The sequence below is a fragment of the Topomyia yanbarensis genome, chromosome 3, assembly GCF_030247195.1.
Source record: "Topomyia yanbarensis strain Yona2022 chromosome 3, ASM3024719v1, whole genome shotgun sequence".
Taxonomy (NCBI): domain Eukaryota; kingdom Metazoa; phylum Arthropoda; class Insecta; order Diptera; family Culicidae; genus Topomyia; species Topomyia yanbarensis.
In genome coordinates, this window is record NC_080672.1 from 187,992,403 (window position 1) to 188,008,857 (window position 16,455).

Consider the following 16,455-nt stretch of genomic DNA (forward strand, 5'->3'; position numbering starts at 1 on the left):
ATCACATTTGTTGTTACTACATCCAATTTCATTGTGAACCCGATTTTTACATTGAAAAAAGTATAAACACTCATAGTAATAGACTCGCGGATGTAAAAACCGCAAACTAAAAAAGACAAGCATGTTAAACTGGCATCACCCAAAAATGTGCAAGCTCGAACGTGCTCGACTGTATTCGATCATCTCTTTTTATTGAAATAATTTTTCAAGTTGTTCACTATATGAATCAAAAGAGAAGTTTTAAGGGCCCCGCTAGTAATGTCATTACTGAGCAGTAATGTCACTTTTAGTGATCGTGTAAGGTGAGTAATGACGGAATTCCCATACAATTCTAGTAATGACACTACTTAGTAATGACACTTTTATTGCGCGTGTAAGGGCCCCTATATGTTTGATACTGAGCAACAAGAAATTGAGAAAAGATAGAAAAAAATCCAATTTCTTCAGAAACACAAAGTTGATGAAAAAGAACATAATTAAAATGCTTTTTGTGTAGTTATATTAAACACAATAAATATCTTTCTAAATAACACTGTGAAATACTAATACGTACACGAAAAGTGAAGCTTACTAAGAATAACAAAATATATTTTTTTAAATAAAATCGCAATATTTGTTCTGCTTGTTTGCATTGAATGACGTCATGCTCGTTTGGCTCCGGATTTTGACAGTTCGTTTGGCTCGATAAAAGTACCTTCGCTGGTCTATTACTATAAGTGTCTATAGAAAAAAGGGGGTCGTTAAGGGATGTAACAATGAAAAAATTGATCTTTTCCCATACATTCTGAAATCAAAAACATCGATTTACATTGTTTTTCCGTTGTAGATTTTGGAGGCATGAAGGACTGCATCGTAAGTTTATTGTTTATTGTTTATTATTAATCGTACGATAGCCTGTCAGTTTAGAGCTATAAATCAGGTCATAAGTACATACAGTACAATAATAAGTACATTGATGTAACAAGAAAAGTTATTGTTAACAAATAAAACTGTTGTAAATTCAATGTTTCTACGATCAATTTCGATATTACTTTCTGTTCGGGTAGCTTTCCTGACATTTTTTGTTCTTCCCAGACTTTTAAAATTATTATTGTAGACATTTGAAAAAAGTACCTGGCATCTCTGGTAATAACTGTCAAGAGTCAATGAACAAAAAAAAGCGAAAAACCATTTGATCTTGTGACCAGTTCTGCGTTGGTTGATTGAATATTGTCGAAAAGAATTTTTGGTAGAAAATGTCTTCAAAAGATCGAATCCCAATTTTTCCCTCTCGAGGGTAAGTATGTTTGGAGCTTTGGTTGGCAATATCAGCTAATAATGTCAAATCTGTTTTATCCGTTTTTCTTAGAGCTCAGATGCAAATGAAGGCTCGTCTTGCAGGTGCCCATAAAGGTCACGGGTTGCTCAAGAAAAAAGCTGATGCCCTCCAGATGAGATTCCGTATGATACTGAGCAAAATTATTGAGGTAATATTCATTAATGATATTTTAAAACGAGCGAAAATTACAATTTTTTTGCATTTTATAGACTAAAACGCTGATGGGGGAAGTAATGAAGGAAGCAGCATTTTCCCTGGCGGAGGCAAAATTTCTCTCCGGTGATTTTAATCAAGTGGTGTTGCAGAATGTTACCAAAGCTCAAATTAAAATCCGAACAAAAAGAGATAACGTAGCAGGTGTAACGTTACCAGTATTTGAGTCCTACCAGGACGGCAGCGACACCTACGAATTAACTGGTCTTGCAAAGGGTGGTCAGCAGATGCAAAAGTTGAAGAAAAACTATCAGAGTGCTGTTAAGCTACTAGTAGAGCTCGCTTCATTGCAGACTTCTTTTGTGACTTTAGACGAAGTCATCAAAATAACAAACAGAAGAGTAAATGCTATTGAACATGGTAAGTATGCAAACACGGCAAATAAATCTTATAAAAATCTTAATGCAAAATCATTCTAAGTTTTTGAGACCACTAGTACATATAATTTTTATATCACTTTTTAAAATTAATAGCATACAAATAATTTAATATCGGTTCCTATGGGCAGTTATGTAATTGATGAAGGAATTTTTCTCCTCGTTGTAGATATGGTCGGTGTTAAGACAGACCGAATCAAGTGACAATATATTGTTTTCGAGAAAAACGAGTTAAAAGTTTGAATCGCAGCATCATTTACGTTATAATTGGTAATTTATTTTTGTCATAATTCTTGTTTATTATTACTTATTTCAAATCTGGCAAAAGTCGAATCTAACTGAAGAAACTCTTTATCCAGTACTACTATTATCTCATTTTTTATGTTTTGCGACTTAATCCGGTCTGACTTAACACCGACCATATGGCCAATAGGAATACACTAACCGTACCCAGATAGATTTCTCTTCATATCTTGGGTTAAATTAAAATCGACCAACAGCGCACAGTGATGCAAAGCTGGTCAAAACCTCAAAAATAGAATGCAATATTCTCATCAAAAATATTTTTTCTTTTGGTCTCAAATAGTTGATTTAATAGTCTGTAAAAAACTTTGGTGTTTGAAAATCTCTAAGATTTTTTTTCCCTGGTGTACCAAATGTAGTGAGAATTATGCGCATGAAACTTGCAAAACCGATACCGTCGTATGTGATGGTGGACACGAATGACTCTTATAACCTACAAAGGTCAAGTCGCCACATGCAAACATTGCAATCGACGCGTTCACTATGCTCAAAAGTGCTCAGAGTATGCAAAATCTCTGAAGCCGAGCGTCAGCGGTCGTTCACACTGGCCGAAATCGTGAAAAACGGCGAAGGTCGGTCACTTTCGCAGCAGACTTTTCGTCAACCAAACACTGCTGGCTCCGCAGGCTTAAAAAAGGGCACATCTCACCACGGGTCAAATATATCGTTGGCTGGAAGTGATACCGCTATGGTGGCCGAGTCATTCCAAAGCACACCTGAAAACAGAAATCAGCAACAAATAGAAACAACCAGTACATCTCAAGCTGCAAACGATTGTCAAATCGTGAAAGTTACGAGTCCATTTGCCGGCTTCCCAGACGAAAGCGACGATCCCACTGCAGACAAAATCAAAACCAGCACAGTGAGTTCAAAAAGATCAGCATCGCCTCTCGAAAATGAAAGAAGAAACAACGAAAAAATACCGTCCGGAATGACACACGGCTAGATACACATCACACTTCGTGCAACAAACAGTGAATAGCAAAACTACCCCGAACCAGCCTCATCACAGCAACAACAAACAAATGAATGTGCCAACTGTTTCTTCTTCGCTTGTACCTCTGCTGCTGTACTCGGTGCTCGCCGATCTCATCATAACAACAAGAAAAAAGTGCAAATTAATTAACTGCTCCCGCCACTGATGAACGTTGTCAACTGCCTCGCAAACTTCGATCATTATCAGCTGCTGTTGACGTTTTTGTGTCCTGCATTTCCTCACCCTGCCTGCGCAGCAGAAAAGACAAAAAAAAAGAAATGCAGCTGCACACATTCACAGTTCGTGATGAAAAATCGACCTGCTATGCGTCTCAACACCGAAACAACAAATTGTATCTGGAAACAGAAATTTTGGCTGTCCTGGTAAGCATCTCGGGCAGTATATGTCCCGCCGAAGCAACAAATGATACTACCACCCTTAGCAAGTTTCCACCGTTCCCAATTTGCCGCTAAACCCTGCTGCTATTCGTCGTGTCGGCGAAACATAAACAAATGCAGAATACAGTGTTACTTCACTGCACTCATCAACTATCCGTCTCATTTGTGTAACAATAAAATGATTACGCAAGCGCTCGGCGTCAGGCAAAATTCGACTAGCTTCGCCGTCTGCAGCAGCAACAAACCGGATATGAAAGCAGCATCATTCGATTCCCTGTTTCCATCTCTCCATACTCACCGCGCCACCGTAACGACACCCAGCGGCTATCTGTCCAGTCGGGGAAAACGTACGCAAACGTGCGCCGGCTGTGATGGCACCCTGCATAAAACGAAAATGTCAGCCGCGTCGCCAGTTTCCACGGTAAGCACTTATGTCCCATCGAAGCAACACATGATAGTACTACCCTTAGCAAGTTTCCAACGTTCCCAGCTTTACACGCAGCAGCTGAACCCTGCTGCCATTTGTCGTGTCGGCGAAACAAAAAGCATTCTGGACAGTATATGTCCCGCCGATGATATGAAACTGCCATCCGCAGCAAGATTTTAACTTTCCCAGCTGCCTCCTCAAGTTGCTCCCCTGGTTTTCGTGTCGCAGCTATCGTGACAACGCTCAGCTGGCGGCGCAAAAAAGTCAACGAGCCGCCTTGTCAACGATCAAATGGCTAATATGAGGAGCTACAAGATTGCTACAATCAACATGAACGCAGTGACAAATGGGACAAAGCTCGACGCCCTGAATTCATTAGCGGCCCTTACACGTTCAATATGTTTGTCAATACCAGCATTGACGATATTTTTTTTATCCCTTTATGGGCAGCTATGTCCGAGGGTGGTGGCTAGCGGGTTTCATACATCCTTGACCTGACGGACAAAGCTATGGTGCCTTGAACACAGGCAACGCAGATCCAAGGCCATCATTGAAATGATAAGTTCTGCGTTTGAGATGTACTTCCCCCTGTTGCCAGACGAATACCTGTAATTATTACTTGTTGCTTTGTATGTATGAATGTAATGTTTAGCCCTGGGTGGTGTATGTGTGGAAGGTGTGATTTTCAGCGTTCGAGTCCAGGAGTGCATATCTGTCTGGGTTAGCGTGGGCGTTTACTAATTGTGTAATAGTGTGATCGCCAAAGGCTCGAGCATTTGAATGCTAGCGTGTCTCTAACTTTGCGTGCATAAATTCGATTTTAGATTCGTGTGGCCATTCGCATATTCACGTGTATTCTTGAATGATCGCGCGCGGACCGTGAATATGATAATTAATTTTTAGTGTATGGTAGAGGAACGTGTTGTCTGGTGAATATGAGCATCATTCTTGATTGGTCCAACTGAAGGCATGAGTCGAGAGTAGAGAATTCCGAACGTAGCCGGCCTATGATCGCGCGAGTGGTGGGTTAATGCTTGAGACCGCGGTGGTAAAGTTATAGGTGCTGAAAAGTTTACTTAAGTAAGGGGGTGTTTTAATGTTGGCGAAATTGCGAGCGTAGGTGTGTGTGGATGATTGAAATTGTAATGTAAGTTCGTGTTTTTGACCAGGTTTGTGTTATCGCAAAAGCTAGGGGCATTTGCGCGTTTTAGATGTGAGTGTATAAGAGAGAATATGCAATTGATTGTGTTAGTGAGTATGAGTATGAACCTAACTTAAGATATAGTAATAAAAGGAAAAATAACATGCCGAATGTTTCTTTTTTTAGGTCACTAACCGTGCATTGCAGAATGCCCAAAAACTCTGAACTAGGCCTCGTCGAGACCAGTTTGTCCGTCTCGTCCTGTCGTGTCTGGGGTTTCCAGGTTACATGCATTCACCAGATGAGACTAGCTTGTGTCAGTTTACTTGTGTACTGGTTTCGTAGAATCGAGGTGATCACCGAAATGATAGATCCTACGAGTGAATGCACTTGGCCCAGTCACCTGTCGAGCATTTGTATGTTTGCGTGTGTGAATGTTTACGTGTGTATGGGAAGTATTGTGTGTTGAGATATATGTGTTACCTGTAAATAATACAAATATGCATGATGTTAAAATAAGACATGTGTAATATGCTACTTGCAGTTCGTTGTTCGTTCCTACTTATCTGATTCAATTGAGTATGAAAGTACATCTTAATTTTTCTAAAACCTGGCGACGTCTGATGGCAGCGAATAGTCATTGTTTGCGCCTATGTCCAATTTCTTATCAACACAGTAATAGAGTTTCACTGTACCCACAACATAAGTGCCATCGGCATGCACTTTAGATCAGATTGATTCAGTGTAGTGGTAGTGAGGATATTTTGCCTTTCTGTCAGTCATATATCGTCGTCAGTATGTGTTTCCGGTCAGAAAAGGGTTTCCGGTTGCACTAATCTACAGTCATCAAAGGGTACAGCAGGACTATAAAAGCCTAGCTCACAGCAGTTCAGGCACGTTCTTACGTTTGTAAGATATTCCGTCAATACTGTTTATACTGTTCGTCCGTCCCTTAAATACATTTAGATAAGTACATATTATATTGTGTCCGTCAGTCCGCCAGTAATTTTGTGAGTTAGATCCAAACCGCGTCAGTACCGCTTAGTCTAATAAACGGAAAGTGTGAAAGTAGAATCCACCGAGTTTATCTACATCGAGAACACGAAATATCACCGACAAACCATACAGACGCTTTGATGTGCGAAAACAGTCATTATTGACAGCAATGTTGCCCTTTTATGTTAAATTAACTCGGAGAAGTCATCAGAGGAATATGACGCATGAGACCGAAAATAAATAAAATAAAATAAAGAGTTGAGTTAGTACTGTTATTGAATATTAATTGAACAACACACATGTACCATGCAATAAAACTACTTGGAATCGTCTAAATGCCAGAAAATAATATATATGTATATATATATATATATATATATATACATATATATATATATATATATATATATATATATATATATATATATATATATATATATATATATATATATATATATATATATATATATATATATATATATATATATATATCTATATATATATATATATATATATATATATATATATATATATATATATATATATATATATATATATATATATATATATATATATATATATATATATATATATATATATATATATATATATATATATATATATATATATATATATATATATATATATATATATATATATATATATATATATATATATATATATATATATATATATATATATATATATATATATATATATATATATATATATATATATATATATATATATATATATATATATATATATATATATATATATATATATATATATATATATATATATATATATATATATATATATATATGTATATATATATATATATATATGTATATATATATATATATATATATATATATATATATATATATATATATATATATATATATATATATATATATATATATATATATATATATATATATATATATATATATATATCATTTTCTGGCATTTAGACGATTCCAAGTAGTTTTATTGCATGGTACATGTGTGTTGTTCAATTAATATTCAATAACAGTACTAATTCTACTGTTTATTTTATTTTATTTATTTTCGGTCTCATGCGTCATATTTCTCTGATGACTTCTCCGAGTTAATTTAACATAAAAGGGCAACATTGCTGTCAATAATGACTATTCGCTGCCATCAGACGTCGCCAGGTTTTAGAAAAATTAAGATGTACTTTCATACTCAATTGAATCAGATAAGTAGGAACGAACAACGAACTGCAAGTAGCATATTACACATGTCTTATTTTAACATCATGCATATTTGTATTATTTACAGGTAACACATATATCTCAACACACAATACTTCCCATACACACGTAAACATTCACACACTCAAATATACAAATGCTCGACAGGTGACTGGGCCAAGTGCATTCACTCGTAGGATCTATCATTTCGGTGATCACCTCGATTCTACGAAGCCAGTACACAAGTAAACTGACACAAGCTAGTCTCATCTGGTGAATGCATGTAACCTGGAAACCCCAGACACGACAGGACGAGACGGACAGGCTGGTCTCGACGAGGCCTAGTTCAGAGTTTTTGGGCATTCTGCAATGCACGTGACCTAAAAAAAGAAGCAATCGGCATGTTATTTTTCCTTTTATTACTATATCTTAAGTTAGGTTCATACTCATACTCACTAACACAATCAATTGCATATTCTCTCTTATACACTCACATCTAAAACGCGCAAATGCCCCTAACTTTCGCGATAACACAAACCTGGTCAAAAACGCGAACTTACATTACAATTTCAATCATCCACACACACCTACGCTCGCAATTTCGCTAACATTAAAATACCCCCTTACTTAAGTAAACTTTTCAGCACCTATAACTTTACCACCGCGGTCTCAAGCATTAACCCACCACTCGCGCGATCATAGGCCGGCTACGTTCGGAATTCTCTACTCTCGACTCATGCCTTCAGTTGAACCAATCAAGAATGATGCTCATATTCACCAGACAACACGTTCCTCTACCATACACTAAAAATTAATTATCATATTCACGGTCCGCGCGCGATCATTCAAGAATACACGTGAATATGCGAATGGCCACACGAATCTAAAATCGAATTTATGCACGCAAAGTTAGAGACACGCTAGCATTCAAATGCTCGAGCCTTTGGCGATCACACTATTACACAATTAGTAAACGCCCACGCTAACCCAGACAGATATGCACTCCTGGACTCGAACGCTGAAAATCACACCTTCCACACATACACCACCCAGGACTGAACATTACATTCATACATACAAAGCAACAAGTAATAATTACAGGTATTCGTTTGGCAACAGGGGGAAGTACATCTCAAACGCAGAACTTATCATTTCAATGATGGCCTTGGATCTGCGTTGCCTGTGTTCAAGGCACCATAGCTTTGTCCGTCAGGTCAAGGATGTATGAAACCCGCTAGCCACCACCCTCGGCCATAGCTGCCCATAAAGGGATAAAAAATATCGTCAATGCTGGTATTGACAATCATATTGAACGTGTAAGGGCCGCTAATGAATTCAGGGCGTCGAGCTTTGTCCCATTTGTCACTGCGTTCATGTTGATTGTAGCAATCTTGTAGCTCCTCATATCAGCCATTTGATCGTTGAGAAGGCGGCTCGTTGACTTTTTTGCGCCGCCAGCTGAGCGTTGTCACGATAGCTGCGACACGAAAACCAGCGGAGCAACTTGAGGAGGCAGCTGGGAAAGTTAAAATCTTGCTGAGGATGGCAGTTTCATATCATCGGCGGGACATATACTGTCCAGAATGCTTACCGAGGAAGCTGAAAACGCGGCTGGCAGATTTGTTCTATGTAGAGTTTCCTGACAGCTGGCGGCCGCTTGCAGATACAATGTAAGGTTTCCCCAGCAGGACGGGTAGCTGATGGGTACCGTTGCGGATACGCCGTTAGCTGGGAGAGGTAGAAGGAGGGAAGCGAAAGTCGCTACTTGCACATCCATCTTGTTGATGCAGTGTTGAGACGAAGAGCTAGTCAGAATTTGTCCGACGACGGATATTTGATAATTGTTGAGTGCAACTGCAGTAACGAAACGCTGCAGACTGCATTTTTTTGTTCGCCGACACGACAAATGGCAGCAGGGTTCAGCTGCTGCGGGTGAAGCTGGGAACGTTGGAAACTTGCTAAGGGTAGTACTATCATGTGTTGCTTCGATGGGACATAAGTGCTTACCGTGGACACTGGCGACGCGGCTGACATTTTCGTTTTATGCAGGGTGCCATCACAGCCGGCGCACGTTTGCGTACGTTTTCCCCGACTGGACAGATAGCCGCTGGGTGTCGTTACGGTGGCGTGGTGAGTATGGAGAGATGGAAACAGGGAATCGAATGATGCTGCTTTCATATCCGGTTTGTTGCTGCTGCAGACGGCGAAGCTAGTCGAATTTTGCCTGACGCCGAGCGCTTGCGTAATCATGCGAAAGTAACCGACCTTCGCCGTTTTTCACGATTTCGGCCAGTGTGAACGACCGCTGACGCTCGGCTTCAGAGATTTTGCATACTCTGAGCACTTTTGAGCATAGTGAACTCGTCGATTGCAATGTTTGCATGTAAAATAAGACATGTGTAATATGCTACTTGCAGTTCGTTGTTCGTTCCTACTTATGTGATTCAATTGAGTTTGAAAGTACATCTTAATTTTTCTAAAACCTGGCGACGTCTGATGGCAGCGAATAGTCATTATTGACAGCAATGTTGCCCTTTTATGTTAAATTAACTCGGAGAAGTCATCAGAGGAATATGACGCATGAGACCGAAAAGAAATAAAATAAAGAGTAGAGTTAGTACTGTTATTGAATATTAATTGAACAACACACATGTATCATGCAATAAAACTACTTGGAATCGTCTAAATGCCAGAAAATGATATATATATATATATATATATATATATATATATATATATATATATATATATATATATATATATATATATATATATATATATATATATATATATATATATATATATATATATATATATATATATATATATATATATATATATATATATATATATATATATATATATATATATATATATATATATATATATATATATATATATATATATATATATATATATATATATATATATATATATATATATATATATATATATATATATATATATATATATATATATATATATATATATATATATATATATATATATATATATATATATATATATATAGGGTGTTTGGTTCATGGTTAAGAATCTCTCGGGGAGTTCTAGATTGTCATATTTGGAGAAAAAATTGTTCTACACATACCATCAAATCTCTACCATTACAAAGTTATTGAACTTTTTGTGTTAAAAACTTAGTTGTCTTAAAATAGCTCTAACTCAAAAAACATACTTTGTATTTCAAATCTTGTAGATTCATTGGATAGGTGAGAAAATTTTCCACTGAAAAATTTCCTCACATGTTTCAACTAATGAGGTTAAGTAATCTTTTCACAGTAATTTATTTAAAATTTAACAATTTTGATCGATTCTTCGTTCACTTCGCGAAAATCTTAATAGTTAACATCACTATTTTAATAATTCAAATTGTTAGTCTTGAAAAGTTGTATAGTTTGTTCTTGGACATGATATACTTATCTTGTCTTGTTTTCATGTGTTTGGATTATTGAACTTGGATATTTTTATCTCATATTCACTAATACTAGCTCTTATTGAAAAAGTATGGCACCTATTGTACCTTTTCTTATTTTTATTCGAAAGCCAGGAAAATTTTGCAGAGAAAAATGTATAAATACCTTTCAGTTAAGTAAATTTGGTATTCTTTTAGAAGTTAATTAGTTTAAAGTTAGTGTTATTATTAGGATTTTTGTTATTTCTTAAAATAGTAAATAATAAACATCGCCTTTTTTATCATGGAATTAATGCATCTCAGCAAGTTTTACAATTCTTCCTTTGACTCCATTCAATTATCTCTTTTAGTTTCGAAGCAAAATCATTTTTATCTTCTCGTTTCATATGCAAAAACAACGATTTCGAACCCACTGCATTTGTGACAAGGCCATGCTGTGTTAACTATTAAATTGCAACGAAATGAAAAGCGATAGGGATAAACTGTCAAATAACAAGTTGTAGATAATATGGAGGGGCGCCACATGAACAATAGTGACGATAAATTTAGTTAAATAATAATTAGAATAATTACAAAAATCACCAAAAAACGCAAATTTTGAGTTATTTTACTAGTAAAAAGTCATGTAGCGCACTTAACTAAAAGATATCTGTACATACATCGAAAGGTAATTTTCTCAGCTTTCCAATGAAGCCCTGATAATAGCGATATAAAGCACATTTTTTAGATTAGAGTCATTTAAGAACTTGCAAGTGAATTACAGGAAAAGTTCAGAAGTCAAATTACAAGGAAACGAGAAAAGATAGGAATATTATGTTGAAGAACAAATTATGAATCGTCCTCAAACCCAACTTTTGGATAATAGATATTGCTATAATCGTTATTCATTATTTTGAGAAAATTAACAAAGACCTCATAAAAAACATAAAAAAGGCCCATAAGCCCTCTTGGTCTCCTCGATGCACCACTATCAAGGCGTAATGCAATAATCACCTTAAAGCAGTTGTCTGCCAGAGCTTCTTTAAAACTGACGCTGAAATATGCTTGAACATGTTTGCAATATCGTCAAACCCGTCAACCTAGGGGAGGGATACCAGTATTGACGATATTGTTACAATATTTCAGTCTCGTTTGAAATCCACATCGTCAATACAACTTTTTTCCATTACACGTACAATACTTTTGTCAATACCCTCTAGTATTGACAAAAATATTGAACGTGTAAGGGTCGCTATTCATCTGAACCGCTGAACTTGATATCATATTCCTGCAAGAAGTGGCAACGATACATCTCAACATACCAGGCTTCATCATTGAGTACAATATAGACGAGCACAAAAGAGGAACACCAATTGCAGCACGAAGTTTCCTCACCTTCACCCATGTAGACAGAAGCATGGATTCAAGGTTAATCAGTGCACGGATCAATGGCGTAACTTTCATTAATGTGTACGCAGCATCGGGAACTCAAAATCGCAACGCAAGGGAAAATTTCTACAACACAGTTTTACCATACTACTTCTATAATGCTACGAACACTGTCATCATTGGTGGTGATTTCAATTCGGTAGTAAACAAAAAAGATGCTACTGGTTCAAACGCGCAAAGTCCAATGCTAAAACGATTCATGACTGCCTCAGGTGTGGACGATAGCTGGGAGCTTTTAAACCGCCAACATGTTGAATTCTCCTTTATCAGATCGGACTCTGCCTCTAGGATAGATACGATTCTTGTCACACCGAATGAACCAGGATTTCAACAGTTTTAGCCTTCGCCTTGAAAGGTTGTGTTAGCTGATTGGTTGTAGCAATCAAGGCTGTGCAAGCCGTGAATAGGCTAGAAGTTTGTGTACCGTGTCAGTATTTGATGCTGTGTTGGTGCGGAGACAGGCAGGATTGTTGGCTGCGAGAGCGGTCGTTTGGTGGTGGTACCACGCGATAAGCGAGTGTTGGTGTGAAGGCAACGAAGTCTCCGGTAAGCGGCGCCCCACTTTGGTGGTGGTAGTGGTTGCGCTGCATACAACCTGCGCTTGCGACGGAGTCAAACAGAGTTGCGTCTGGTTGGTGAAGCGGCTCGCTTCATCATCACTCATTCATCCGTATTAGTACAGATGCGGGATTTTGAGTATTTGTGTACCTAGCCACGCTGCGTGGTAGGGGAATACCTCTGGACCAACAGGTAAGCGGCGGCCCCACATTAAACCTTGTGCAAATTGCACGGGATCTGACTTCACGATTTTCTGCTGTAACAGAGATCAAATGATCAGTGAAAGTAAATAAAGTAAAACTTTGAGTTAGCATTGATAACATTAGACAAGCTAACGAGATAGTTGCCTGCGAACTCTTCACGCGTGAATATAAAGTTTATATACTTGATATAGAATGCGATATAGAATTCGATGGAATCATCTCCGAACCCAGCTTCACTGCCGAGGATATACTTAAGCATGGTGTTGGTTGTTTCAAGAACACCCTGCCTAATAAAGTAAAAATACTCGATTTTAAGCAATTGTACTCAGTATCACTTGAAGAAGAGAAAAAAGTTTACCGACCATCCTATTCATTTCGTGTAACTTTCGCTGGGTCTGCTTTGCCAAGCCATGTTCTTATTAATAAAATTCGTCTCCCCGTTCGCCTTTTCATCCCTCGTGTGAAGAATTGCCTCAATTGTGAATAGCTTGGCCACACAGCCACTTACTGTTCCAATAAGGTACGGTGTGGCAAATGTGGGGGGCCTCATCAAGAGGATACATGCAATAAAAACTTAGCAAAATGTCTACATTGCGGAGAAAATTCACACGAGCTCCTTCCATGTCCCATATATAAATTGCGGGAGGATAAAATTAAAGATCCTTAAAGGAGAGGTCTAAGCGCTCTTATGCAGAAATACTGAAAAATGCTACTCCTGAACCCACGGTCTCAGAGAACAGATACGCTATTCTATTGCCGAAAGAGTCTGACTCTGACGAAGCGTCCGAAGGTACATCATTTGTTTTACCTAGAGGATCCAGGAAAAGAAAACAATCCTCTTTTCCCAAACTGCCAAGCAAGGGCCTTAAAATTTCTCCTCCAATAAATAAATTGCGGCCAAAGTTAAAGAATTCCGATGCAATACCGAAGCCAGTCCTTCCCGGTTTTGGTAATGTACAATCAAAACAGAACACCATTACTGGAAATAATAAAACTTCAACTTCCTCCGAGCCTCAACCGGGGATAGGTTTATTGAAATTTTCTGAAGTTGTTGATTGGATTTTCAAAGCATTCAATATTTCTGAACCACTAAAAAGTATACTTTCAGCGTTCCTCCCAATAATTGGAACATTTTTAGAGCAGCTGATTTCTCAATGGCCCATCCTTGCAGCGATTATATCTTTCGATGGATAATTCACCTCCTCCAGTGAATGATTCCATCACTGTTTTACAGTGGAATTGTAGAAGTATCATACCTAAAATTGATTCCTTAAAAATTTTGCTGCATAATTTGAAATGTGATGCTTTTGCTTTATGTGAAATATGGCTTGCCTCAAACATTAATTTCAATTTGAATGATTTCAACATTATTCGCCTAGACCGAGACACCCCGTATGGAGGAGTGCTTCTAGGAATTAAAAAGTGCTATTCTTTCTATTGAATTAACATCCCCTTGTTTGCGGGCATTGAGGCTGTCGCTGTGCAAACGAACATTAAAGGTAAAGACATGTCTATCGCTTCTATATGTTTAACTCCCAAAGCTCAAATTGGACAACGTCAGATTTTTGAGGTAGTGGAATCCATGGCTGCTCCGTGGCCGATACTGGATGACTTCAACTCGCACGTATTGTGGGGTTCACTCTTCAATGATAATCCTCTTTGATATACAATGTTTGTGACGAGCTCAATATGACAGTTTCAATCGACATCACTTCGGTTAGATTGCACGTGGAAGGTTGTACCTGATCCTCACGGTAGCGATCATTTGCCAGTCGTTATTTCAATTAACAGTGAATTAGGCCTCACGAATTCAATCAATGTACCTTATGACGAATATGACTTTCTAGCGGGTTTGATTATTGAAGCAGCAGAACAAACCCAAACGAAATGCAATCCTCGCATGACAATGAATTGCTGGCCTCCTAATCCCTGGTGGGACAAAAAGTGCTCGGATGCATATGAAGCTAAACAAGTTGCTTACAAAGAAATTATGAAACGGAAAGGGTGTACACGTGCGAACTTTGAAAATTATTCGTTTTTACAAAACAAATTTGACAGTCTCCGTCGTGCCAAAAAGTCTAGTTATTGGAGACGCTTCGTTGATGGCTTGTCAAGAGAAACATCAATGAGTACTCTTTGAAATACAGCCAGAAGAATGGGGAATCGAAACGTAACTAATGAAAGCGAAGATTTTTCGAATCGCTGGATATTTAATTTTGCCAAGAAAGTTTGTCCAGATTCTGCTACTGCGCAGAAAATCATTCGCGATGCTCTCACAAAAAACGATTTCATAGATTCGCCTTTGACAATGATGGAATTTTCAATTGCATTCCTCTCATGCAACAATAATGCTCCGGGTCCAGACAGAATTAAATTCAATTTGGTGAAGAATCTGCCTGACCTAGCAAAAAGACGCTTGTTGAATTTATTCAATAAGCTTCTTGAGCAGAACATTGTCACGCACGACTGGAGACAAGTGAGAGTTATCGCCATTCCAAAACCGGGAAAACCAGCCTCCGACCATAACTCGTATCGACCGATTGCAATACTATCCTTCATAAGGAAATTGTTGGAAAAAATTATCGCACGACGTCTCGACAATTGGGTTGAGACGAACGGCTTGCTATCAGATACCCAGTTTGGTTTTCGGAGGGGAAAGGGAACGAATGATTGTCTGGCGCTAGTTTCGTCAGAAATCCAACTAGCTTACGCAAAAAAAGAACAAATGGCGTCTGTGTTCTTAGACATAAAAGGAGCATTCGACTCTGTTTCCATTGATGTTCTCTCAGAGAAACTACATCAACGTGGTCTTTCACCAATATTAAATAATTATTTATACAACTTATTGTCAGAAAAGCATGCATTTTTCATATGGTGATTTGGCAACATTCAGAATAAGTTACATGGGCCTCCCACAAGGTTCTTGTTTAAGCCCCCTTCTCTACAATTTTTACGTGAATGACATTGATAATTGTATTGTCAGCCCATGCACTCTAAGGCAACTTGCAGATGATGGCGTGGTTTCTGTTACAGGACCAAAAGCCATAAATTTACAACAACCACTGCAAGATAGTTTGGATAATTTATCAAGTTGGGCTTTGAAGCTAGGCATCGATTTCTCTACGGAGAAAACAGAGTTAGTTGTTTTTTCAAGGAAGCGTGATCCAGCTCAGCTTCAGCTTCAGTTGGTTGGTAGAACGATAGCCCAAGTCATGACCTTTAAATATCTCGGAATTTGGTTCGATTCTAAAGGTACATGGGGAGGCCACATTAGGTATCTGATAAAGAAGTGCCAACAAAGGATAAATTTTCTCCGAACAATAACCGGATCTTGGTGGGGTGCTCATCCAAGTGACGTGATAAGATTGTATCAAACAACGATACTTTCAGTAATGGAATATGGGTGCTTCTGTTTCCGTTCAGCTGCAAACACTCACATTATTAAATTGGAACGTTTACAGTAT

The 16,455-nt window shown here is 37.8% G+C and overlaps 1 protein-coding gene across 1 annotated transcript in view; it reads left to right on the forward strand.

Moving 5' to 3' along the window:
- The first annotated feature begins 1,121 nt into the window (after nucleotides 1-1,121).
- Nucleotides 1,122-16,455, forward strand: part of LOC131691094 (V-type proton ATPase subunit D 1) — a 118,175-nt gene continuing 102,841 nt past the window's right edge. The window contains exons 1-3 of the mRNA XM_058977293.1: nucleotides 1,122-1,276; nucleotides 1,349-1,466; nucleotides 1,528-1,891. Coding sequence (XP_058833276.1) covers nucleotides 1,236-1,276; nucleotides 1,349-1,466; nucleotides 1,528-1,891 — 523 coding nt within the window. The 5' untranslated portion in view covers nucleotides 1,122-1,235. The remainder of the gene's footprint in view (nucleotides 1,277-1,348; nucleotides 1,467-1,527; nucleotides 1,892-16,455) is intronic.